At 41.1% G+C, this 24671-nt stretch overlaps 1 protein-coding gene across 7 annotated transcripts in view; it reads right to left on the reverse strand.

Moving 5' to 3' along the window:
* RALGPS1 (Ral GEF with PH domain and SH3 binding motif 1) overlaps positions 1–24671 on the reverse strand; it is a 577572-nt gene that overhangs the window by 16557 nt on the left and 536344 nt on the right. For 4 of the 7 annotated variants that reach the window (XM_089675287.1, XM_089675285.1, XM_089675283.1 and 1 more), the window contains 4 exons: positions 23639–23690; positions 21632–21712; positions 6681–6737; positions 1399–1504 (listed from right to left, as the gene is read on the reverse strand). In XM_089675287.1, coding sequence (XP_089531413.1) covers positions 1399–1504; positions 6681–6737; positions 21632–21712; positions 23639–23690 — 296 coding nt within the window. The remainder of the gene's footprint in view (positions 1–1398; positions 1505–6680; positions 6738–21631; positions 21713–23638; positions 23691–24671) is intronic. The other 3 variants (XM_089675289.1, XM_089675286.1, XM_089675288.1) reach the window with 2 other exon arrangements.

A 24671-nucleotide genomic window follows, 5' to 3' on the forward strand; every position in this document is an offset into this window, starting at 1 on the left:
CAGAAGTACAGCAAGGGACATGTACCAGGACTGCCAGAAGTACAGCAAGGGACATGTACCAGGACTGCCAGAAGTACAGCAAGGGACATGTACCAGGACTGCCAGAAGTACAGCAAGGGACATGTACCAGGACTGCCAGAAGTACAGCAAGGGACATGTACCAGGACTGCCAGAAGTACAGCAAGGGACATGTAAGCACTCACTGGCGCCCTGTGGGGGTACATAGCCCTCTCCGCCTCCAAGCTGATATCGCATCCGATATCTGTTTCAGGTATCTGAGAATTTGCACAAGTAGCAATACTCGTGCAAATGCCTAGTATCTTCACCGATACGGATATCGGTATCAGAGCATTCCAATGAAAAACCCATTCAGTTTAAATAGAAATGAAAGGCAAAACATTGGTGTATAGATTTAAAAAAATTATAAATACATTTTTTCCCTTTTTTTTTAGATAAGTGATCACATACCCTCTATTTTCAGCTGCATAAGAGCTGAGGGAGGAGAAACAGCGGCACGCTGAACTTCCCAGTGAAAGGCTGGGCAGGGGGAAATGGGGGTTGGGTGTGACAGCACAAGCCTGATCATTGGAGGAGCACAGGCTGAGTTCCAGCACAGCGAGAAAACTGACCACGCTGTACTCTCATGCCTAGTGTGGTCAGGTTTTTTTAACAATAGGGAAGCAGAGAGACTGGCAGGAACACCAGGGATTTCACAAAAGGGCAGTAATACAAAGAGAACAGGATACGTCCTCATACAACAACATTTCCCCCCCATTTTGGATAAAGTAAGGGAGAGTTATAACCCGTCAAATTTTTTTTTCCGCCATTGTCCCATTGCAGAGATTTACCTTCACTTCCTGTGCCATAGCCAAATGGGGAGTGAGAGGAAATCCCTGCACATTAAGGTAATTCTTCAGGGAACCCCAGGTCACCAGCACTAGTCTCCCTAGTGGATGACTTCCCCTCTATTACTTGGGATAACCCAAAATTTGAGATTTTCTTTCCTTTCACTTTCAACGATAATGGTAAGCGGGACAAATAGAGAGAGTGGATCTCCCTAGTGGGGGCACAAACAGCAATAAAAACTGACAGGGGTTCTAATCACTCACCACTCTATCCAAAACTAAAATAAAAGTTTTGCCTTTGGTATACTTTAAAGGTAAATGTAAATCTTTAAAGTGCTCACAACAACCTCTATGTATAGGTATGGAATAAGTCATTGTTTTTTTTAGCAATAATTACAAATGACCAGGCTTGTGTTTCTGAACTATAGCACAGTCCTTTTATAAGACTGTTCAAAAATTGCTGGAGTTTATTATGAAACCTGGGTGCCCTCTTGTGGTAGTCAGCCAGTAATACCATTCATGTTGCAAAATGTTCTAGGATCTGTTATCTTACTGTTGGCTTCTTCCCTTCTTTGAGTAATGTTTTTCTTCTAAGTGGTCCTTCCATTGCGATAACACCAGATGAACTTCCCAAAATGCAACTGCATGCTGCTGTAGGGCTAAAAGACATGAGGTTAAAAGTTAACTTCTGCACATGTTTTGTGACCCTACCCCCTGTTTTAAAATTTGGGGCTACAAGCTCTCTAGGGAAGGTAAATGCTATTGTATTTTGTCATCACATTTTTTACATGAAGCATCATTAATCCTGCACACCTAAACCTGGGCACTGAGAGATTACTTAAACTGAATTTTTGTTTTTTAGCTTTTCTACACTGTATTGCCAAAAGTATTGGGCCAGCCCTCCAATCATTGGATTCAGGTGCTCCAATCACCTTCCATGGCCACAGGTGTAAAAAATCAAACACCTAGGCATTCAGACTGCTTCTACAAACATTTGTGAAATAATGGGTCGCTCGCAGGAGCTCAGTGAATTCAAGTGTGGTACCGTGATAGGTTGCCACCTGTGCAAGTCCATCCGTGAAATTTCCTTACTACTAAATATTCCACGGTCAACTGTTAGTGGTATTATAACAAAGCGGAAGCAACTGGGAACAACAGCAACTCGGCCATGTAAAATGACAGAGCGGGGTCATGCTGAAGCTCATAGTGCACAGAACTTGCCAACTGTCAGCAGAATCAATAGCTGAAGACCTCCAAATTTCAGATTAGCACATAGAGCGCTTCATGGAATGGGTTCCATGCCCAAGGAGCTGCATCCAAGCCTTACATCACCAAGTGCAATGCAAAGTGTCAGATGCAGTGGTGTAAACTTTGCAGGGCTTAACATTTCGAGTCTAGACCTACTAGCCAGGCACAAACCTTACTCTCCACCTGTTGCCCCACCCAACCTTGCCCAGGTCCGCCCCCAAACCTGCCCCCTTAACCATTAGCCGCCCGGCCAATGGCCGTTTGGCGGCTTCAGATGTGTATCTGCATTCCGGGTGCACACCATTTGGCGTGCTCCCGCACATGCGCCGTTTGCGCTAGTGCAGAGCGGCGCAGCAGTGCGATCTGTAATCGGCCGTGCACCTCGGACACGGCCGATGATAGATCCGAGTACTTGCTCCCGTTGCTGGTACCATGTGACCTGCTGTGACCAATCACAGCAGGTCACATGACAGTTGTATACAATGGATGGCTTCATTCATGATGCCATCCATTGTATACTAGTGCCTAGCTGTGAATGGTCACAGCTAATCACATGCACATGTCATGTGATTAACTGTGACCAAATCACAGCTAAGCACAAAAAAAAAAAGCTGAATGAATCGATTTCATTCAGGTAAATGCTTGCTTTGTGTAAAAAAAAAAAAAAAAAAAATACTGATCACTTCCCCAAAGTAGTACAATGTTACTATGGTAACATTGTACTATTTTGGTCATAGTAAAATATGAAAAAAAATCTTAAAAAAATTAAAAAAAAATGTAATAAAAAATTAAATATAATAAAAAAATAAAAAAAAATTTCAAAAAAAAAAAATATATATATGTTTTTTTCATACTGTCACCAGTCAGTGTCCCTGTTCACCGCCATGCCAGTTATATGATGACGCTGTACTGCACTGGTGACAGTATGTAAAAAAAAAAAAGTGAAAGTTTTTTTTCATTTTTTCATTTTCCGAAAAATTATGACAAAAAAATACAACTTTAAAAAACTCGCCATGCCTCTTATGAAGTACGTTGGACTGTCTACTTTGCAAAAAGGGGTCATTTGGGGATATCTGTACTATTCTGACATTCTTGGACCTCAAGAAATTAGATTGGCCGTCAGTACTTCAGGATTGATCAATTTTCAGATCTATACCATAGTTTGTGAACTCTATAACTTTCCTAAAAACTAAAAAATACATCCTAATTTAGGTTATTTTCACCAAAGACATGTAGCAGAATACATCTCGGCCTAAATTTATGAAGAACAATTATTTATTTGTAAACTTTTGGAACAGAAACAAAGAAAAATGTGTTTTTTTTTCAAAATTTTTGGTCTTTTTTTGTTAATTTAGTAAAAAATAAAAACCCCAGTGGTGATTAAATACCACCAAAAGAAAGCTCTAGTTGTGTGAAGAAAATGATAAAATTTTAGTTTGGGTACAGTGTTGTATGACCGCGCAATTGTCATTCAAAGTGTGAGAGCGCTGAAACCTGAAAAATGGCCTGGGCAGGAAGGTGTAAAATTGCATGGTATTGAAACGGTTAAAGCTTATGAAATTACATTATTCTAAAGAAAAGAGACCAAAATATAAAAAACTGCAATTATAACATAGCTTTATTATGTCAATTTCTGTTTCAATATTTTTATTAAGAAAGTTTTGATTTTTAAGCATATAGCAAGCTCAAAATACACCTTCGCAGGGGCAGAACAGAACAATAACATATAAACAGGGATATCCTGCTGACTGGTGTTAGTCAAATAACAAAAATTCAGTTGATATCAAGAAGGGACGGCAAACAGCCGAGCCAAATAGCAGCAGTAATCCAACATAATAGTAGAAAAAAGAGAAAAGAAAGGAAATTAGAAGAGAAAGAAAAGAAAACAAAAGGGAATCAGAAAGAAAATATGAAAAAAGAGATCACAGATCTGGGGCTAGCACCAAGAGCGACTAAAGGAGGCCATAACTAGTAGGATGCAGGGATGGTAAGGAATAGCGTATCCAAGGTTCCCAAACCTTAAGGAATCTCGGATGAGAATCATGAAGAATGCTAGACATCTGCTCATTGACCAACATAGCATTCATCCAAGTCCTCAACCCTTGAAAGACTAACGAAGTGGTTCTCCAAGCTTGAGCTATAGTACGTTTAGCCGAAATTAATAGGTAGGATGCCAATTTCTGTTGAGACCTATACAGGCCCAAAATTGGGCAATGCAGGAGGGCCACCCTTGCATCCCTACAGACCGTAATATGAAATAGCGTTTGAAGCAAACCAAAGACCCTAGACCAGAAGCCAATCAATCGCGGGCACGACCAGCAAATGTGTAAGACATCCCCACGTAGACCACAGTTCCGGAACCACTTATCTCCGCCAGTCGGATTAAAGTGAGTAGTCCAAGCCGGGACCCAGTTATTATTATGTCCATTTAAACATAACAGCAATAGCTTAATAGCAATAGGGTGCAATCAAAATATCAAGTTACTAAGTAACTTGGCACAAGGGAAAAACATCCCTTTCATTTTGCTCTCTGCAGATGCAGAAAAAGCATTTGACGGAGTCTGCTGGAATTTTATTAATGCTATCCTAGCTCATGTAAGTTTGGGCACCAATATGATGACATGGATTGGAGCTTTATATTCATACAATACAGGCACCCGCCGGGTCAATGACTCTATTTCTGCATCCTTCTTGATTAGTAACGGGACATGTCAAGGATGTGCCCTATCTTCTTTAATTTTCATATTTTCGTTAGAACTGTTCCAACACATCATCAGAGCAAATAAAGCAATAACTGGACTTAAAACTGCTAACCTCACCCATAAGGTCACAACATATGTTAAGGACCCTATCTACTTTACATCTTCCCTCCTGTCCACAAACCTCCTCATCAGTCCTGCTACAAAAATTGGAGAGATATGGGGATCTTTCCATGGACAAGATTAAATCTGAGGCCTTAAATGTTACCTTGCCACCTGGGCAACTCGAGCAGATGAAGCAGAGTTTCCCATTCAGATGGTCCTCATCCCTTGACAAATAGCTAGGTACATTGATCTCTGCTAATTTGAAACTTGCCTTCAAATCGTATTTCTGTCCTCTGACCAAAACCATTAAATCAGACCTCCATAAATGGAACTAGGAGGTGTTCACCTGGGTTGGTCTTAATATTGTCCTGACACAAGGTGGTGGAGAGCGGGTCTCAAGTCCCCCAAGGCGGAGTAGAGCGGGTCTCATGTCCCCCAAGGCGGTGGAGAGCGGGCCTCGTGTCCCCCGCGGCAGTGAAGAAACCGGAAGTTGGAAGCCAGGCTTCACAACGAGGCTTGGCGCGCAAGTGGAACGCAAATCAATCCCCGGGGCCTGGGGATCGCAATGCAAGCAACCCCGCTCGATTGCAAGCCACCCATTCCATCTGTGCTCGCCCCAAAGGGATTTCCCCTCGCATTGGGCAAGCGGAAATTTCAAGCCCTGGTGTAAAGCATGCCGCTACTGGACTCTAGAGCAGTGGAGACGTGTTCTCTGGCGTGATGAATCACGCTTCTCTGTCTGGCAATCTGATGGACATGTCTGGGTTTGGCTGTTGCCAGGAGAACAGTACTTGCCTAACTGCATTGTGCCAAATGTAAAGTTTGGTTGAGGGGGGATTGTGGTGTGGAGTAGTTTTTCAGGGATTGGGCTTGGCCCCTTAGTTCCAGTGAAAGGAACTCTTAAGGCATCAGCATACAAAGACATTTTGGACAATTTCATGCTCCCAACTTTGTGGGAACAGTTTGGGGATGGCCCCTTCCTGTTCCAACCTGACTGCGCACCAGTGCACAAAGCAAGGTCCATAAAGACATGGATGAGGGAGTTTGGGGTGGAGGAACTTGACTGGCCTGCACAGAGTCCTGACCTCAACCCAACAGAACACCTTTGGGATGAATTAGAGCGGAGACTGCGAGCCAGGCCTTCTCATCTGACATCAGTGCCTGACCTCACAAATGTGCTTCTGGAAGAATGGTCAAACATTCCCATAGACACACTCCTAAACCTTGTGGACAGCCTTCCCAGAAGACTTGAAGCTGTTATAGCTGCAAAGGGTGGGCCAACTCGATATTGAACTCTACGGACTAAGACTGGGATGCCATTAAAGTTCATGTACGTGTAAAGGCAGGTGTCCTAATACTTTTGGCAACATAGTGTATCTGTCCTAGACATCTTTCCTCCCTGGCAGAAAAAAAAAATGCATGTGTTTAGCATTTGGGCGTTTATTTCATTGGCCAGAATATTATTATTCTGCCATTGAAATGAATTTACACCAGGCGTGTTTAGCAAGCGTTTTTCCAGACAAAACGCCACTGCTCCTGGACGCACTGGCAGTGTTTTGTTTTTTTTCTTGCCTGTAAATGCCCTTGCCTCTAAACTCCTTTAAAAGCCTGTGTGTTCATTGACACAGGAGCAGTTAGAGGCAGGGGAAAAAATGCCACACTCCTAGAAGCAGCTGAAAAAAAATGTCCAGTGCGCATGAGGCCTTAAATTTTTATTATTTTTTTGGAAACTCCCAGTCATCTCACCCACTGCACAAAATGTGTATTCTAAAGTTCTACTCACCGACTCCCAGCTACTCCAGTCTGTATCCAAGCACTGGATCTTTCGGAACGTGAGGAGCTGAAAAATAAAAATGAAAAAATACACAACACAAGTGTGCGCTATATAGGCTGCACCTCATCTCCCAGTGCAAATCACAGACACTGCACACAAAATATGTAGAAAATGATTCCTTATGTTTTAATTGCTTTCTAATTATATGCAGTAATAGGGAAATCCCCTCTTACACAGTTGTTACCAGAACAAGTGTCCCCAATTAACATTTATGGTAGACTATTGTTAACAACTATAAAAGCTTGGATGTCTCATCACTCATTTAGTTTCTATCAGGTAAAACAGTGCAAATCTCCATAGCAGGGACACAGACAGCAATAAAAACCTGACTGGGGATGCAATATTTCCACATTCTATCCAAAACTAAAAAAAGCATTTCCTTCAGGTGTATTTCAACTTCTCATTCAAATAGCAGAGCTATGCCCCCCCTCTTCCCAGCCCTTTAAGAGGATCTAAAACCTGGAGGTGGTCTTTCTGATCTTGTGACCAGTGTGACTGGCTGTCACAGCAGTCCCATTGATTGGAAGCTTCTGATCACAAGTATGCATCGGGAGCTCTCCATGACCTCTTAGTTACTATGCTGAGAGCGCATGTATGTGAACAGCCAGCAGAAACAGGCTAAAAAAACTTTGCTTACAATTTTAACTGCTTTTTTCTTATAACAGCACTTAAAAACCCTTCCTAATTCTCTTTATGAGGGGACTGGAGTAGGGGCAGCTGTAGATAAAGACAAACAGCAGCTTTGGCTAAAGTTGAATAATTCCCCTGCTATAGGTGTAGGCTATTTGCCATATTTAACCCTATCTGTACTGTGCTCGCAGATCTTAGCAGTGTTAAAGTAGATTTGAACAGGGTCTGTCTCAACAAAGGGTTAAACATTTAGAAGTGGGCCTCCTGTATTATGTCAATGAGGGTATGCTTAAGCCAGCCACAGGTGGATTGAAATTCGTCTGATTCAGCAGGGACCAGCTGAATTTGGATCCATCTATGGGCAGGCTGGTTGTGCAAAATTCGATCTCTTGATCAAATTCTGTACAACCAGCATGTCAGGTTTTTTTTTGCTCGAGCAGTGCCACTGGCTATAGCATCACTGATCATTGTATTTTGATTGCGGGGAACTCTCCCACTGTCAAAATACAATAGCCCCATGGGAGGGATTCCCCCACCATAGAGTGTGTTGATGGGGGAACTAAAACTTTTTTTTTTTTTTTCCCCAACCCTCTGGTTGAACGAAAAAAAAAAATGTAGGGTACACACACAGTTTGTTTTCATTCAACCAGTGGGTTGAATGAAAAAATAATAAACTGACAGATGCTCACATCCACACAAGAGATGAGGATGCAGGGATCACCCCCACTGTGCTATTCTATTCTGACAGTGGGGGCTCCCTCCCCTGCCAGAATACATAGATTGGTGCTGCAGTCATTGGCTGGTTTTCCAGCAGGACTGGTCAACAGAAGTTGGTTATTAAATCAGCTTCTGTTGAACAAAGACGAGCACAAATATGTACACAGCTTTAGTTTGTCCTTGAGGCATACTTGACTCTAAAATTGTTCAGAAATGCTTGTATGTTGCCATGTAGCCTTCATCTGAGACTCATCTAAAAGGTAAGAAATATTTACATTATATTCTGTGTGAATGGGAACAAATAACATAGTGAGATTTTCTCAGATGTGACTACAAAAGTGGAGACATAATTTAAGCTAGACCTTTAGGTATTGCATGGGACCTGCCGAATTTTGATCCATGTGTGTGGCCACTGCAGTTGAACAGCAATTGATCTACTGACTGACTTCTGTTCAATTGCCCTGTCTGATAAAAGCCGATTATTCATCCTCTGTCAGAATACAATAGCACAGTGGGAAGGATACCCTCATCCATATCGAATGTGTGACTGGGGAAATCACTTCAGGTTTTTTTTTTTTTTTGTTCAGCCTTTTGGCTGAATGAAAAACGGAATCATGTATGGCCAGCTTTAGTAGCACATTCTCTTGTCCTGCACCTAAAATCTCCATACACCTCCCCTGTGCTGGCTTGTCAAAGTGGATTCTGAAAAAATCCAATTCCACTGTGATGGATTGTAGGATGTCTGCTGACAGAGAATGATGCAAACACTCCATGGTAATTACAAGTGTTAACCTCTTATACGTGACTTGTTGAATGTGGTGCCAAAAAAAGATGGAGATTGCCAGGGAAACACTTTTATAAGGGGTGAAATAAGACCTTTTTTAAAAAATTAAATACTCTCAAACAAATTTTCTTGTGCTGCCATCTGTTGGCGGGTTACAAAACTGGTCTCAAAACATTTTGATACCATATCATATTTTTGTCGCTTGTTGTTTGTCTCCTTGTTGACCCTTTTCCAAACATAGCGCTTTTGGTTGTGACCATAAAGCTCTATTTTGATCCGGTCACTCCAGATTACAGTGTGCCAGAAGCTGTGAGGCGTGTCAAGGTGTTGTCAGGCATATTGTAACGGGGCTTAAGCATTGGTGCCGTAAAGGCTTCTTTCTTGCAACTCAACCATGCAACTCATTTTTGTTCAAGTATCTTCGTGTTGTGCTCCTTTTTCCAGAGCAGCCTGTATTTCTCCTGAAATTACCTGTGAGTTTTTCTTTGTATCCCGAACAATTCTTTTGGCAGTTATGGATGCAATCTTTCTTGGTCTACCTGACCTTGGCTTGTTATCAAATGATCCCCAAATTTTCCACTCATTGATTGAACAGTACTGACTGGCATATTCAAGGCTTTGGATATCTTTTTATATCCTTTTCCATCTTGAGAAAGTTCCATTACCTTTTTTGCAGGTCTTTTGAAAGTTCTTTTCTGCTCTATATGGCTCAGTATCTAGCCTGCTCAGTGCATCCACGGGAGAGCTAAAAAACTCACTGACTATTTATACACTGACACTAATTGCAATTTACAAAGCCACAAATAAAAATTAACCTTTAATTGCTGTTTTTTAACCCGTGAGTGTGTCTGTACCAAGGCTAAACATTCTATGGTAATGTAACTTTTGATCATGGCCATTTGGGTTATTTCTGTTGTTATGATTTAAAAAGGAGCTAAACAACTATGTGATAATAAATGGTTTCATATGATCACAATCCTTACATAAAAGATCTTTTTTTTTTTTGCATGATCAGTCATATTTTCAATATCCATGCCAAAACGTCTCGATTTCTGCCAGGGTATGAGCACAACTGTATATATACTGATTATGACTCAAAATCTAAGCATTTTTCATAGGCTGCATTAGATAGTTAAAGTCAGGGAGGGCTACTGAGAAACATAGTTCTGTAGCTGTAAAGCTGTCAGCTAAAATCATTAACTGACAAAACAATCTATATTTCTAATGGCTCTCAGTGGATACTTCAAAGGCCTTTAAAAGTGTACTGAAAAAAAGGGCATTTTCCAGTGTTTTTAATTATCTTGCTTTGCAGTAACACATTTCTATGACCCGATACAACTTATTGCATATCAAATACTCATTTAAAATTACATTTGCCAGTGCAAATATATGTACACTAAAAACACTTGGACTTCCGAATGGCATTTTAGTAGTTTTAAACCTTGAATTTTTATTACCTAGCCTGTGCAGGTTTCATGACAGTAATCACATACTCAAAAAACATACACTGGGAACAAATAGCATAAAACATACAACATATTTAATTTATACATGTAAGATAACATGGGCAGTTGTGAAAGAATGTTTATGTATTTTTTATATATTATACTAGATATTGCACATTTTGGCCAATGCCTATCTATCTACAACAAAAAACAGTTTCAGCTGGTTGAGGCATATACTGGTTTCTGATCTCTAAGGGGTAATAGGTGTTAACGTCTTCCTGTATGCTGCAAAAATGACAAACCATGTGATCCCAAAGGGGGAATTGCACTATACGGCGGTGCTTGTAAAGAGATTTTATCCCTGATATCGAATGTTTTATCCCCCCAAAATAAGTCCTTTGTACTTGGACTGGAATGGTTGAGTTTTAATATAATAATTGGGAGCGATTAAAGCAGAACTGAAGTCTAGCATCAAACTGTAAGCAGGCAGTCTCTTTATTACAATATCTCTTCTGCAATAAAATAATCTGATCTGCCTGCTTGCAGCCTTTTTTAAAATATACCCTGAGCTATGCATGCACATAGCAGGAGAGAGCAGAATCTTCCCACAGCAGCTGTCATAGCCCCTGCTGTGTGCTCTATTTTGAATGACAGGAGTGATGATAGCATCATTCCTGTCATTCAGGCTGCTGGGGAACAGGGTACTGACAAGCTCTCAGCACCAGCCCCAACTCCATATAGCAACATTGCTCCCAAGGCAAGTGTCCCTTCTGCCTTTCCCAGCTCTGACTACTGCAGGGGAATATCACCACTGTGGGAGAGGCAGAGACACAAACTACTGCAGGGAAATCCTAGCATCATGGAAAAGGCATAGAGCAACAATAATATTGGGGACATCCCCTATTGTGGGGAGGGGCAGAGCCAGGGCCGTGGATAAGAGGGTACTACCAGTCCTCCTGTACGGGTCCCAGGCAGCTGAGTAAATTGGATGTGCGTAGGGAGCATGATCGGCATGGTGGGGGGAAATTACTGGAACCAATCCCTTGTATGGCTCTGCTGTAGCTGAAGGCTGGCTTTTTCTCCTCTCCCTCCCACTGGCTTTCAGCTGCTGCAGAGAGAGCCATACAGGGGATCAGTTTCAGTAATTCCCCGCCACCGCACCCATCACCCTCCCTGTGCACCATACATTTCCCCTTGCTGCCAAGGCCCCCCTGTGTGCCCCCACAGTGCTGTCGGTTTCCCTCCTCTCCTTCCCACCAGCAGCTGCCAGCACACAATAGGATCCTTCAGGATGGAGAGTGCGGGAAGGGTCCAGTAAATGTCACATTTACCAGCCCCTTCCTTTCCTGAATGAACACAATGAGTGCTCTGTACCAATCATTCACGGTGTTCACTCATAACGGAAGCTTAAATAAACTGTGTTTTATGGTGCTGGCCCTGTCACGTTCGCTGTATGGGGCCCTGTGGTTTCTAACAGCAGCCCTGGGCAGAGCTACAAGCTACTGTGAGAAAATGACACCACAGAGTCTGAGAGGTATACAAAGCTAGCAATTTATTGAACCCTCTGGTGTTTATCCAAAACTGAAATACAAGTTTTCTGTGGAGTTGCCTTTTTGAAGATGATACCACCTATTTTAAACATTTCATAATGGAGGGACTAGTCTAAAGTGCACACTGTAAATTAAAACCACAAAGCTGAAAAGGTAAATGTGCCATCTCCTAATGGCTCTAAATATCAGAATCTGATGCAAACTGGATTGAATTTGTAGCTGGAGTATTGTGTAGTACACAAGCAACCCTTGTTGTAAGACGCCACACATATGGACAGTACACAGACACTGAACTCCAACAAAGTAGGTAAAGTAGAAGCTATTTTTTTTTAAGAAATAGTATCTGTACCCTAAGATTTACTGGGGGGAGTGAACTTGTATTGCTGTGATATCTGTGCAGAAAAGTACTGCATTTTGGTTTCTGATGCCCTGTTATTCAGCAGTTTCCTTAGACTACAGTGAAGAATTAAGCTGGGTACACACATATTGAAATTTGGCTGGTTAAACCGTAACCAGCTGAATTTTGATCTGTGTGTACCCCTCTCTGTTCTACAGAAGCCAATCATTAGACCGACTTTTGTAGAACGATCCTGCTGGAAATCCAACATTTGATCAGAGCTGTAGCCATTGGCCGTCGTGTATTCTGGCGGGAAGGGGAGAAGTAAGCCCCCACTGTCAGATTACAATAGCACAGCAGAGGAGATTCCTGTATCCACATCACTTGTGTGATGCAGGAATCTGTGAGTTTAACTTCAGCCCACAGGTTGAATGGAAAAAAAAAACTCAGTGGGGTTTATTTACTAAAGCTGGAGAATGCAGAATCAGGCTCACTTCTGCATAGGAACCAATCAGCTTCCAGATTTTATTGCCAAAGCTTAATTGAACAAGCTGAGGTTAAAAGCGGTTTGGTTTCTGTGCAGAAGTGAGCCTGATTTTGAACTCCTCCAGCTTTAGTAAATAAACCCCAGTGTATATCAAGCTTTACTCTAGCAAGTGTGGAAAGAAATAGGAGTCAGCTCAGTTATTGGTATGACTTAGTGCCTCTCCAGTTAATGTCCACTCTTGGCAGCGCTGGAGGTCTGTTCCTCTGGGTTTCTTAGCGAGATATTGACACAAAACAAGAATGAGGGCCATCTTTGAACACAGGAAATAAGTGATAGGAAATCTCATACAAGCAGAGCTGGAAAAATGGGTACCTCAGGTGTGCAATTTAGCTACTTGTGTGGATATGAACTACTGGTGGGACTTGAGAACTGGTACACTGGTTTCCAATTACAAGAATTGAGTGCTGATTATTTTGAGTGAAGGGCTTTACCAAAAAAGTGCCCCCTATCCCATGACAAATAACCTCAGCCCAAACTCTCCTTTCACCATAAAATATGATCTAACCCCATAAATAATTGTTTAACATGTTAAAGCTCACATGAGATTTTAGCGATTGGGCTTATAGCTGCATTGGGGGAGGTTAAACTTGTATCAAAACATTGTTTTCAGGGCCCATTCACATCACTGTGCTGCACTAAGATGCATAGGGTTGTGCATTAAAGTGCGTTGAATTGAAGCATCTCATTCATTTGAAAGTACCATTTCTGGCACTGCAACACACATTGCTCAGCAAGGTGCATTGGGGTGTCATTCAGAATAAATAGGACCGCCTCACACCAATGCATGTAACACGTGTGCTACCACAACACAATTGTGTGAATGGGCCTCTCAGTCAGTCTTCGGTCTGCAGCATTCAATTAAAATAATAGCTGCTTAGTCTGCCACAAAAGTTATTCTTCAGACACTTCCTGTTATGAGGTGACAACTGTCTATCAGTTGCGCTCCTTGTCACCCTGTCACATGGCTACAGGACTACAGGCAGTCATGCTGAAACACATTGCACCTGCATCCTTCTCAGAATCAGGAAGCCAGTCCACAGCAATAATGTGCAGCCAACGTCGGAGTGCATGCATGTTGACAGGAAGTATCTGAAAAAGGCTAGAGGACATCCTCAGCACTGAAATGAATAAAGGTATTTTATGAAAAAACAGTATTTTGTTCAAAATGTTAAATTGTTACATTTGCAAAATAAATGGCATGCAGCTTTATTCTAAAACAGACCTAACACTCAACCTTATAGTAACACTCAGAGGTCTTTTCATACAAAAATTGTAAGACAAATATGACAAACATTCATTGGACGAATGTGACAAGCATTCGGCTATCCTTGACAAATTCTGGTCATATTTTCCTTAATACAGTGATTTCCTATGATCGTCCACTTCATCTAGTGGCCATAGTACAGTATTATTTCTGATGTATTTCAGAAAAAATACTGCACCATGGCAACTAGATAAAGCGAACTTAGGAAATCACTGTATTAAGAACAATATGGTCACAATTAATTAAGGATGGGTGAATGTTTGTCATATTCATCCATCAAATTCTATACATAGATTCCTTAATCTCTAAAGTGTAGCTAAAGGCAAAACCTTTTTTTTGGGCTTTGGATGGAGTGGAGAGGAATTAGAACACCTGCCAGTTTTTATTACTGTCTGCACCCCTGTCGGGGAGATTCACAACCTCTATTTATCCTGTTGACCATTCTCATCAAAAGTGAAAGAAAACCACATATTTTGGGTTGACACCAGATAAGTAAAAGGGAAAATCTTCCAATGGGGACACTAGTTCTGGTGACCCTGGTGACACCCTGGAACTCCTTCACTTTGAAGGGATTTCCTCTCACTTCCTATTTTGGCTATGGGACAGGAAGAAATCTCCCCTATAGAACACATATGGCAAAAAAAACCGACAGGGGTTATAATCTTTGCTTACTCTATCAAAAATGAAAATAGAAATGTTGTCTTTAGTTACACTTTAAACTTAACCCAAAAGCAGGGTTTAATGCCTGTCTGTGACCCCTTTTTCCCTCACTTTCTTTCTCTGGGACAAGAAATGGTGTGTGGCTGTCAGCAGCACAGAAGGGCACATCAAATGCATAACATTTCTAATCCTTTTTCACTGTATGAAAAATATATTTTTTGTTTGTGTCCCTGTCCTAAAAGGAAGTTATAGGAAATCTACTCAACAGGTACTCTAGAGACTGTAGTGGTTCTAACCCTTCCCTAGTCTCTGAAATTTAAGGATTTGGTTGGAGTTGGGCTCTAACAACACTTAAAAAATTTGATCCACATTATACCATCTAGCTGTCAACTTCACCAACTGTAGTGCTGTACCACCAAAGGGATTTTTACAGGCACAACTTAATGGTGGCCTCTTTCAAGGCAGTTTCATATGCCAAATTTTACTCCAGACCATTGCATCTCAACATTCTGGCAGCGTGGGACAAGAAGGCTTAGTCTTTGAATCGTCACACATGTCTGACCCACAAAACCAGGCTTGCCCTGGCATGGTGGCTCATGAGCCAAGTGCTGGAATTGGGGAAATCCTTCCCACCATTGGTTTTGGAGGGTTCCCATAACTGATGCCAGCTGTTGGGCTGGGAAGAAGTCCTGTATACCCTCTCAGTACAGGGGACTACGTCACTGGAGCAAGCTGGTCTACTACTCAATATTCTGAAGCTCAGGGCGATTTGTGGTTATCTCTTTAGTGCTCTATCTTTCAACTGCAAGGTCATTCGCCCAGGACTCAGTCAGAGGAACCAGAAGCCTAGCGGCTCAAAATCCAGCTCTGATTCTGGCTTGGGAAGAATTTCATGTTCTTGCTCTGTCTGCCATAAACATGCCAATCATGAAACATTGGCAGATGACTTTCTAAGTCAAAATTTCTGGACTCGGGAGAAAAGTACCTTTACCCCATGGTTTTTCAAGACCTCTGTAGTAGGTGGGGGAGTTGGAAATAAAGCACAGTTTGTAAATGACTCTGGAAGGTCCATGTCCATGTCCAAGGCCATGGATCCTCTATGTTGCATTTGGGAAACCTACTACATGCTGCAAGTTCCTGCATTAACCCATGTGGTCCGATTCAGTGTTTGTAAAACTTTACTGTGCACAAGCGGAGTGAATATGCCTTGAGCTTGTGGAGATTCTTTTGTACACCGCTGTGCAAATGGCACATAAAGCAAAGATACCTTCTGTTTCTTTGTTTTCTCAGGGAATTTTTACATTTTTTTAAAACCATTTTTGCTTCATGGATTTTTATGTTTTTTTTAATGGTTTCAATTTTACACATTGTGTGGTATTAAAGGAGAAGCTTTGGGCACAAAAAAAATAAACATCCATACTTCCCTTGAAGTTGCAGCTGTCCCACATCGGATATAACCCCCCAGTCACATCAAGCCCGACTTTGAAATCTTGCAACTTCACTGTAAGTCGCAGAATTTCAAAGTCGGGTGAGATGCAGTTTTCAGGTGCGATTTGCAAGACATCCGACACAGATGTCTATGCAAATCACACCAAAAGTAGTACATTTACTACCTTAGAAATCGGTGTGGCTCTGACCAAGTCGTAGCCGCATCGATTTGACCACTGTAATTGCGGACAATAAGGTGCGAATTGGCATATGATTTGCAAATCGCATGCCAAACCGCACCCGATGTAAGACTGAGAATGCTGATCCCTCAGTTCTCAGTCTGCTTGAAGTGGAGAGCGGTGACAGTTACTGTCCCTCCAGCGCTCACTGGAGTGCTGAGCTGGAGAGGGGACGGACGAAGCTGGCTGAGAGCCGAAGTCAACTGGGTGGATCTAGATAATATTGTCATGATCCTTCCAGAGCCTGGAGTGGCTCTGCCACCTCAGCGGATAGCAGGCAATAACCCGCTATAAGTTGACTTTGGGTCACTGGAGAGCAAGTGTACTCCTATGACTCACAAGAGAAGCATGGCCCAAAAAAGGCTTTGGCCATACTTCTCTTTTAAGTGTTTCTTTTTCTTTACAAAGCCCCTGTGAAATTTCATGTTCAGCTACAACATTCATGACAACTAAATAAAGAAGTCCAAATAGTTAATCAGAATCCACTACTTCACCCATGAGAGACAAGATGGTGATCTGATTGATTGCTTTCAATTACTGAACTTAAGAATAAGAACTTTTTTTATTGATTAAGGCCAATTGTGTTAAGTGTTAAATTTATTACGGACAGCTATTAAGTCCCAAAAATATAATAACCCTCCTTTTTCATAATTATTTTTGCTTTTAATTTTTAGGATAAGTGCTAAAACCCATTATATATAGTGTGAATCCTTGTGAGCTATTATGAATATAGCATTCAGTAGGTGTTTTAAATAATGTACTAATCTTTAGTGTATGGTGCGCTGGCACTTACACAAACTCACTAGGTAGTGTCAGATCAATATAAATGGTATTTAAAGTGCCGCGCTCCTATTATTGTGCATAATATCTCTATATCCAATCTGTACTCATTAGACTCAATCAATAGATATATGAATCAAGTGTAAATCATAATGATAATAATAAGTGATAATCCATAAATTAATCAATACGATAAAATTATTACCAGTGAATTACCAATACACACATACACAACCTAAATGTGTGTGATGAAAAATATAAAACCTTATAATAATGTGAATAATGAGTGAATATTTAAAATATAAATATACATATAATTAGTGCCATTCTAATTATATACAATCAATTCAACAATAATTGTGCAACTATACACTCCCATGTGCACGTGCATAGGTGTAATAAATAAATAAATAAAAGTCTTTGTAAAAAAGTGCCAAAGTGAGGGTGATTCCTTGTTTCCTCTCGCCAGGTGCCTTATGGTCTCCCTATGCGCTCACCTTTATGTTTGCCTGAATGAATTCAGGCAAATACGCTTTTTGATCCTTCCAGGATCGATGGATTAAAGCTCTGTGTTGTAGATGTGTCAAGGTGTGGATGTAGGTACTCCTGTACTCTCCTCTTTCTCCTTTTTCCACTGCTCATACACCGATTATGAGACCAGCTTTATCTCCTTATTCCCCACCAGGGGTCATCTCCTTCTCATTTCCTCCTCTCACCCATATGGAATTTGGGGGTCAGATGTAGAGAAAATAAAACAAACGATGGTGCCTTATCCTTTTAAATGATGGAAGTTTATTTCTGCCTGTAGCGGTATTACACAGCTATATACATTTCCTTGGTGGTACAGGGCGGCATATATATCGTATACAAATATTGGGTGAGCAATCCTCTATCTCTGCTCTCCCTCCCTGCCTGCCTCTGTCTGCAGTCGGAATTGCCGAGCCTCGGCAATTCCGACTGCAGACAGAGGCAGGCAGGGAGGGAGAGCAGAGATAGAGGATTGCTCACCCAATATTTGTATACGATATATATGCCGCCCTGTACCACCAAGGAAATGTATATAGCTGTGTAATACCGCTACAGGCAGAAATAAACTTCCATCATTTAAAAGGATAAGGCACCATCGTTTGTTTTATTTTCTCTACATCTGACCCCCAAATTCCATATGGGTGAGAGGAGGAAATGAGGAGATGACCCCTGGTGGGGAATAATGAGATAAAGCTGGTCTCATAATCGGTGTATGAGCAGTGGAAAAAGGAGAAAGAGGAGAGTACAGGAGTACCTACATCCACACCTTGGCACATCTACAACACAGAGCTTTAATCCATCGATCCTGGAAGGATCAAAAAGCGTATTTGCCTGAATTCATTCAGGCAAACATAAAGGTGAGCGCATAGGGAGACCATAAGGCACCTGGCGAGAGGAAACAAGGAATCACCCTCACTTTGGCACTTTTTTACAAAGACTTTTATTTATTTATTTATTACACCTATGCACGTGCACATGGGAGTGTATAGTTGCACAATTATTGTTAAATTGATTGTATATAATTAGAATGGCACTAATTATATGTATATTTATATTTTAAATATTCACTCATTATTCACATTATATTAAGGTTTTATATTTTTCATCACACACATTTAGGTTGTGTATGTGTGTATTGGTAATTCACTGGTAATAATTTTATCGTATTGATTAATTTATGGATTATCACTTATTATCATTATGATTTACACTTGATTCATATATCTATTGATTGAGTCTAATGAGTACAGATTGGATATAGAGATATTATGCACAATAATAGGAGCGCGGCACTTTAAATACCATTTATAGTGCTAAAACCCAACTTCAACTATCTGGCAAATTTGCCTCCTTTATCCCTTAAATGGGATGACATTGTTAGGTAGGGTAGTGAGATAGTTACACAGAGGAATTAAATTATTTATATATCTTGCTCCCTTAGGACTACATTAGCCTTGGAAATGTATGTTGTGTGTATTATCAGGAAAAAGGTAAAAATGTATACATTACATAACAAAAAGTTATAGAACATCAGTATAAAAATGTACAAACTAAAAAAAGAACCTTTTAATTGCTTAATATGACCTTTGGGAAATAATTAGATTTGGGGAAAGACCTACTGAACACTTCTTCCAAAGTTGCTTATGTAACTCTCCTGTCTTGAATCAGATTTATCAGAACCAAAAACAAATTAAACAATCAAGAAAAACAAAATGAATAAAAAATATAAAAGGAACTATGTGTTACCACAGAAAATCCAAATATGTGACTTAAATGTGAGGCATGCAGATGAAAATGATTATATTTTAAGTGTGTCCATCACCTGCATGCAGCTATTTTGTATAATTGACCAAGTGGCAGGGTTAAGGGCCCCCTACTACTTTATAATAGCTGTTTTTGCCAAGCATTAGTAACAGACACACTTGACAGAACACCTGTATTTAATCTGAGAAATGCTATGTTTAAAGGTGGTGGATAGGAGACTCATTTTGATGATGTAGGTTTTACAGTATTTTGGAAGAGTGATATTGATTTCCAATTACTACCAATTAAGGCAAATCCTTGTTAAAGTGAAGTGTATCTGAAGCCATACCTTTTTCGTGTTTGTTTTGGATAGCAATGGTTATAACAGTAATTATTAACCTTTTTTTAGTTAAGGCACTCATCAAAATTGTGCACAATCCTGGGGCACACCAGTCTGGGGGCAAGGAGGTGCATCCGAGCATGTTTGTGTGTGTTTTTTTTTTTTCTGTGCGTTCCGGCACGTTGTGATTTTAATGGGCTTCTCTATGCATGTGTATTGCTGTAGCATGCATTTTAGCATGCACAAACGTATGGGCATTTGCTAGATGCAAGGGGGTGCCATTAGGAGTTATTAGCACCTACACACATCTGCAAAAGGAAGCATATTTTTGTGCAGTGTGGAAAAACAAGGAAGTTTGCACTTTACCAGACTGCACCTGATGTGAACAAGCCCTAACATGTAGTCTGTATGTTGTAGGTTCTAAAGCTTCTCCCCCCAAATCCCCCTTCGTAGCACAAATATTGTCCCTCTCACCAGCAGAAAGTAGAGAGCCAGGAGGAGGTAGGTGGGCAGGGCTCTCTCTAGCATCCCAACCACCAAGCTTCTCTCCCTCCTGTCTGCATGGAAGAGATAACACAAGGTCGATCAGATTGGACTATACAGGGTTTCATTCCCCCCAAAATTTCTGCTGCTGGGACAGGCTCATTGTGGGGAGGAGATATGGGGCGGTAATCAATCAACTCCTTGTACATTTGGATTTGAGAGTGATCTTGTATACAGAGAGGAGGGAGACAGCACAGCCCACAACTCTTCCCAGCCCTCACCTTCTTTCTGCTGCTATCTGTACTAAAGTTGGCAATCCAGAAAGCTATGTGGGCCACCAGACATGTCCTTCGCAAATAATGAGATCAATGGTTGGTAGGACACAGACAGTGGCCCGCACAGCTTTTCTGGGTTGCCGACTTTAGTTCAGAGAGGAGGAGATAGCTGGGAGGAGGTGCAGCTATCCTCCTCTCCCTCCTCTGGATACAGTAATAGGTTAACACAGGATCACTCTCAGAGCCAAATGTACAAGGTTGAGACAGTTTTTTTTTTCTCCTTTTGCACCCCAGTTGAGAAACGCCGGGTTAGAACATTTGTCATGTTTTTAACATTTTTTTTTTGCTGCCTGTGTCCCGTTGTTTTCCTTTACTTTCAGTCCTGAAAGCAAGTGAGACCAAATGTCTTCAAAGTCAGTCTTTTACACAGTTGTTATGGGAATGGTTTTCCCAATTTGAGGAGTCCCTTCAAATCTTGTTTCGGTGGACGAAAACAATGAAAACTTGACTCCATGCACATCTAAAAATTTGAGCTTAAGATACGCTTTAATGCAGGGTAAAATGATGGTCTTTGCAAGGGCCCCCTACCCATGTACTACCAAAGCCTCCTTGCCTGCCTCTGTTGCCGCCAACAGTAAAATCTCCATTTCACTCCCTCTGTAATGCGACAGTGTTTTGCCTAAAGATTTCCTGCTCAACCCAAGCACTGGAGGAGGTATGCTCCCCATACCTGGAAGCATTGGGTATTGTTGCTGGTTGCATTGGAGAAAGGAGCAGTGATACTCGCCCCTGCTGTCAAGGGTGAGTATCAGGTGTTGGGGGAGGTGAGCATTTACAAAGACACTGTCAATATTCTGCATGGGAAAAGCTCATAGTGTCTTTTAAGCTTGTCCCCTGGCAGCATTTAAAGAGTTCATCACTGTAAGAGGTGGCAAACTATACCATATTCTGATCTGTTTCCTGAACTGTGTCTCTGGCCCTTAATTTCCAACAGTTCAGTGCTGTATTAATAACACACCTTTCCAAAACACACTAAAACCTTCTCTGGTTGAACAGTGCTCAACTCCACCACATTATGTTTATTACTAGAGTACAGGTGAGCTTAAAGATTAACTTGTCAAAAAGGAGAGAACCCACCACCTCTATGTACCTGTACACACAGCTGCGACTTCTGGGTGAGTTTCGTACTGGGACCCTCCAGTTGGGACCCAGCGTGGCATACATACGACTCCTGTTTGCAAATTTAAATGTAAGTTTGACAAACCGTGCATGATGCAAGAAAGAAAAAACACATGCAAAAAATCCAAACAACTGTTATTAAATGCCTCCCCCCATATTAATGTTAGATCGCTTCACAGTCTTCAGCAAAATACTGAATGCCTTAGAGGATCATGCCACACGGTCAGTGACTGGAGTTGTACTAGATATTATTTCATTAACTTCTGAGGCTTGTGTGAAGTTTTGAGTTAAGTAAGTGAGCAGCTCATTTCTGTATGTGGTAATAGTTACCAATTTCCTGGACAACTTCTCATGCAACATAATTAATCTATACTGCAGGCCACCCATGGCCTATGGTGATGTCATAATTTAAGAACAAATATTACTTGAATTTAGTTCTCTCTAGTAACTTTAAACCTTGCTTATCTGTATACTGAAATGGAATACTAGAACATTTTTATTCCATACTGCTAATACCTGTAATTAGAAAAGAGATATTCAATTGTGTATAAACTATTGCTCCTGCATAAGATTACTTTTTTTTTCCACTCTGTGAAAATCTACATGATCCACTACACCAGCATTGGAAATTAGAAGCTACTTTGTAATAGAACACATTTCTATAATATTTAAGTAGTAGAAGCTATCTTATTTAAACTGGGTAACTATAGCCCTTTTGATTTTTTTTTTCGATATACATGCAACAAAAATAGAATTAAAATAAAAACAACGTTATTATCGTGTGTTGAAGTATAACTAAAGGCAAAACTTTTTTTTTTTCTACCACTGCCAGGTTTTTATTGCTTTCCGTGTCCCCATTAGGAAGATTCAGTCTCTCTAATTGTCCTGATCACCAGTATCACTGGGAATTAAGATGGGATTAAATTCAAGATTTTGAGTTGCCACAAAGAAGAAATATTCTGAATGGCTACATTTGTTCCGTGACACTGTCTAGGAGGGGATACCCTTGACACTCCCTGTTGAATCTATGGGACAGGAAGAGAAAGCAAATACCCTATAAGATGCAGATGGCAAAAAAATTACAGTGGTTTTAACCCTACAAAGTGTTTTGACTTTAGATATACTTTAATGTATTGTTCATTAAAGGCTTTATGTATACATGGGGGGGTAGGCATTGTTCTTATCTTAATGCTGATTGAAATCCGTAGACACTCCATCATAATGAATGGTAGATATTGGACATGATATGTGAATTCGGATGAGCCTTCATTGTTCAGTCACTGAACAAGTTGCTGTGGACAAGTGATTCACTGTTCCTCCAGGTTTGTACACCACTCAACCTCCACCCAAGTAGTGGCTGTGGATTAGAGTGTTTTTACAAAGAACACAAGACGTTCTACAGGGTCTACCACATGGAACACCAGGGGGCACACAGAGTACGTGTACAGTATAAACTGAGACAAACACAGTAATATGTGAAAACTTGTTCAACCTGCTTCAGCATTAATCTAATCATAAGACAAAAAGGTTGTTTTATATGAATAAACATCTATTATTTGTACCTTCCACTAAAGCTTTAATTTCTCTTTCTTAAGCATTATTTATCCACTTCTATATTTCCTCCTCTAGAGCTGTTAAATGTGCAGATACCAAAATAGTAATTTTTCTGAAAACAGAAAACCTCCTTTTTATGTTAAAATAACTCCATAAGATTGTTGGGTGAAGCACTACACATGTCTTGGTAGACTGACTGGGTAATCAGAAGAGTTATATGGCTTTTTTTTTTTAAATTCATGACCAAAATTCCTAAGCGAATCTTTTTTTGAAATTTTTATCTTGTAAATTTTCTGTATTAGTAACTGATATATTTGTAATATGTATATTACCTAACACGCATATACAATAGCTTCTCTCTGGCTTTAAAGATCAGTGTGAATAGCTCTTTAAAAAAAAAAAAAATCAGTTGACCAGAGCTTACCTGTCAAGAACAGAAGACACATCCTCACTGAATTCTGAACTTTCACTACTGCCTATGATACAAAATACAAGAAATGTAATCAGATGTAAAAAACAGATGCACTATTAAGTTCTTGTGTTTTATGACCAAAACCAGCCATAAAGAAAGCTGCTAAAAATGCGGAGACCAAAAGTAGTTGCTATGATTGCAATTTAAAACACAATTAAATTATGAAATATATACTGTAGATAGTGAGACTACACCCACCACATTCTATGGTCACAATGCTCCTTTTACCTCACTCTCTCCTCTTCTCCTGTTTTGGTGCTCCCTTCTCACCTAATTCTCACTCCAACAGTGCCGCTTCCTTAACATAATATCCCTCCTGGTCACAGTGCTCCTCATCTCAACACCTTTGCCACCATGCCTCTCTGACCCACAACAAATCCCTCCCATCCAGTCCACAGTGCTTCCCTATCTGCGTACCTCTCCCTCCCACCTCACCCCACAGTGATGGTACCTCCCTACCATCCACCTGTAGCTGCCAGGTGGCCATTGCACTGAGCTAGGTTCTGCAGGAGCTGCCAATTCTCAATGCTCTGCAGCACCTCCTGTCCATGCCAACCCCAGGTCACAGGACCTCCCACCCACCCCCCTCAGCTACAGTGCCTCCAAAAATCCCTTCCACTCCTACCCACCCCAATCACAGTGCTTACCTCCCGATTCCATCCTACCTCACCCTCCCCTTATGCCTCACCCCAATCCCCAGTCACAACATCTTCCTTCAGATATCACCCCCAGGTCACATTGCCTCCCTCCCTTGCTCCTATCTGGTCCCAGCACCTCCTCCCCACCCACATTACTACCAACATCACAGCAATTCCCATTCATTCCAAGCCCCCCCCCTTCATTTCACACCCGCTACTGGCTACTACAACCAACTCCCAACACAGGGCATTTCTCCCTGACCAACTCGCTCCTAGCCTACAGTTTATTACTTGTTAGCTACTTCGCCTCCCCCCATCACAACAAACACTCATTTCCCTCCCTGGCC

Source organism: Staurois parvus, unplaced genomic scaffold (assembly GCF_062004578.1).
Source record: "Staurois parvus isolate SC_StPar_1 unplaced genomic scaffold, SC_StPar_1.0 ptg000154l, whole genome shotgun sequence".
Taxonomy (NCBI): Eukaryota; Metazoa; Chordata; class Amphibia; order Anura; family Ranidae; genus Staurois; species Staurois parvus.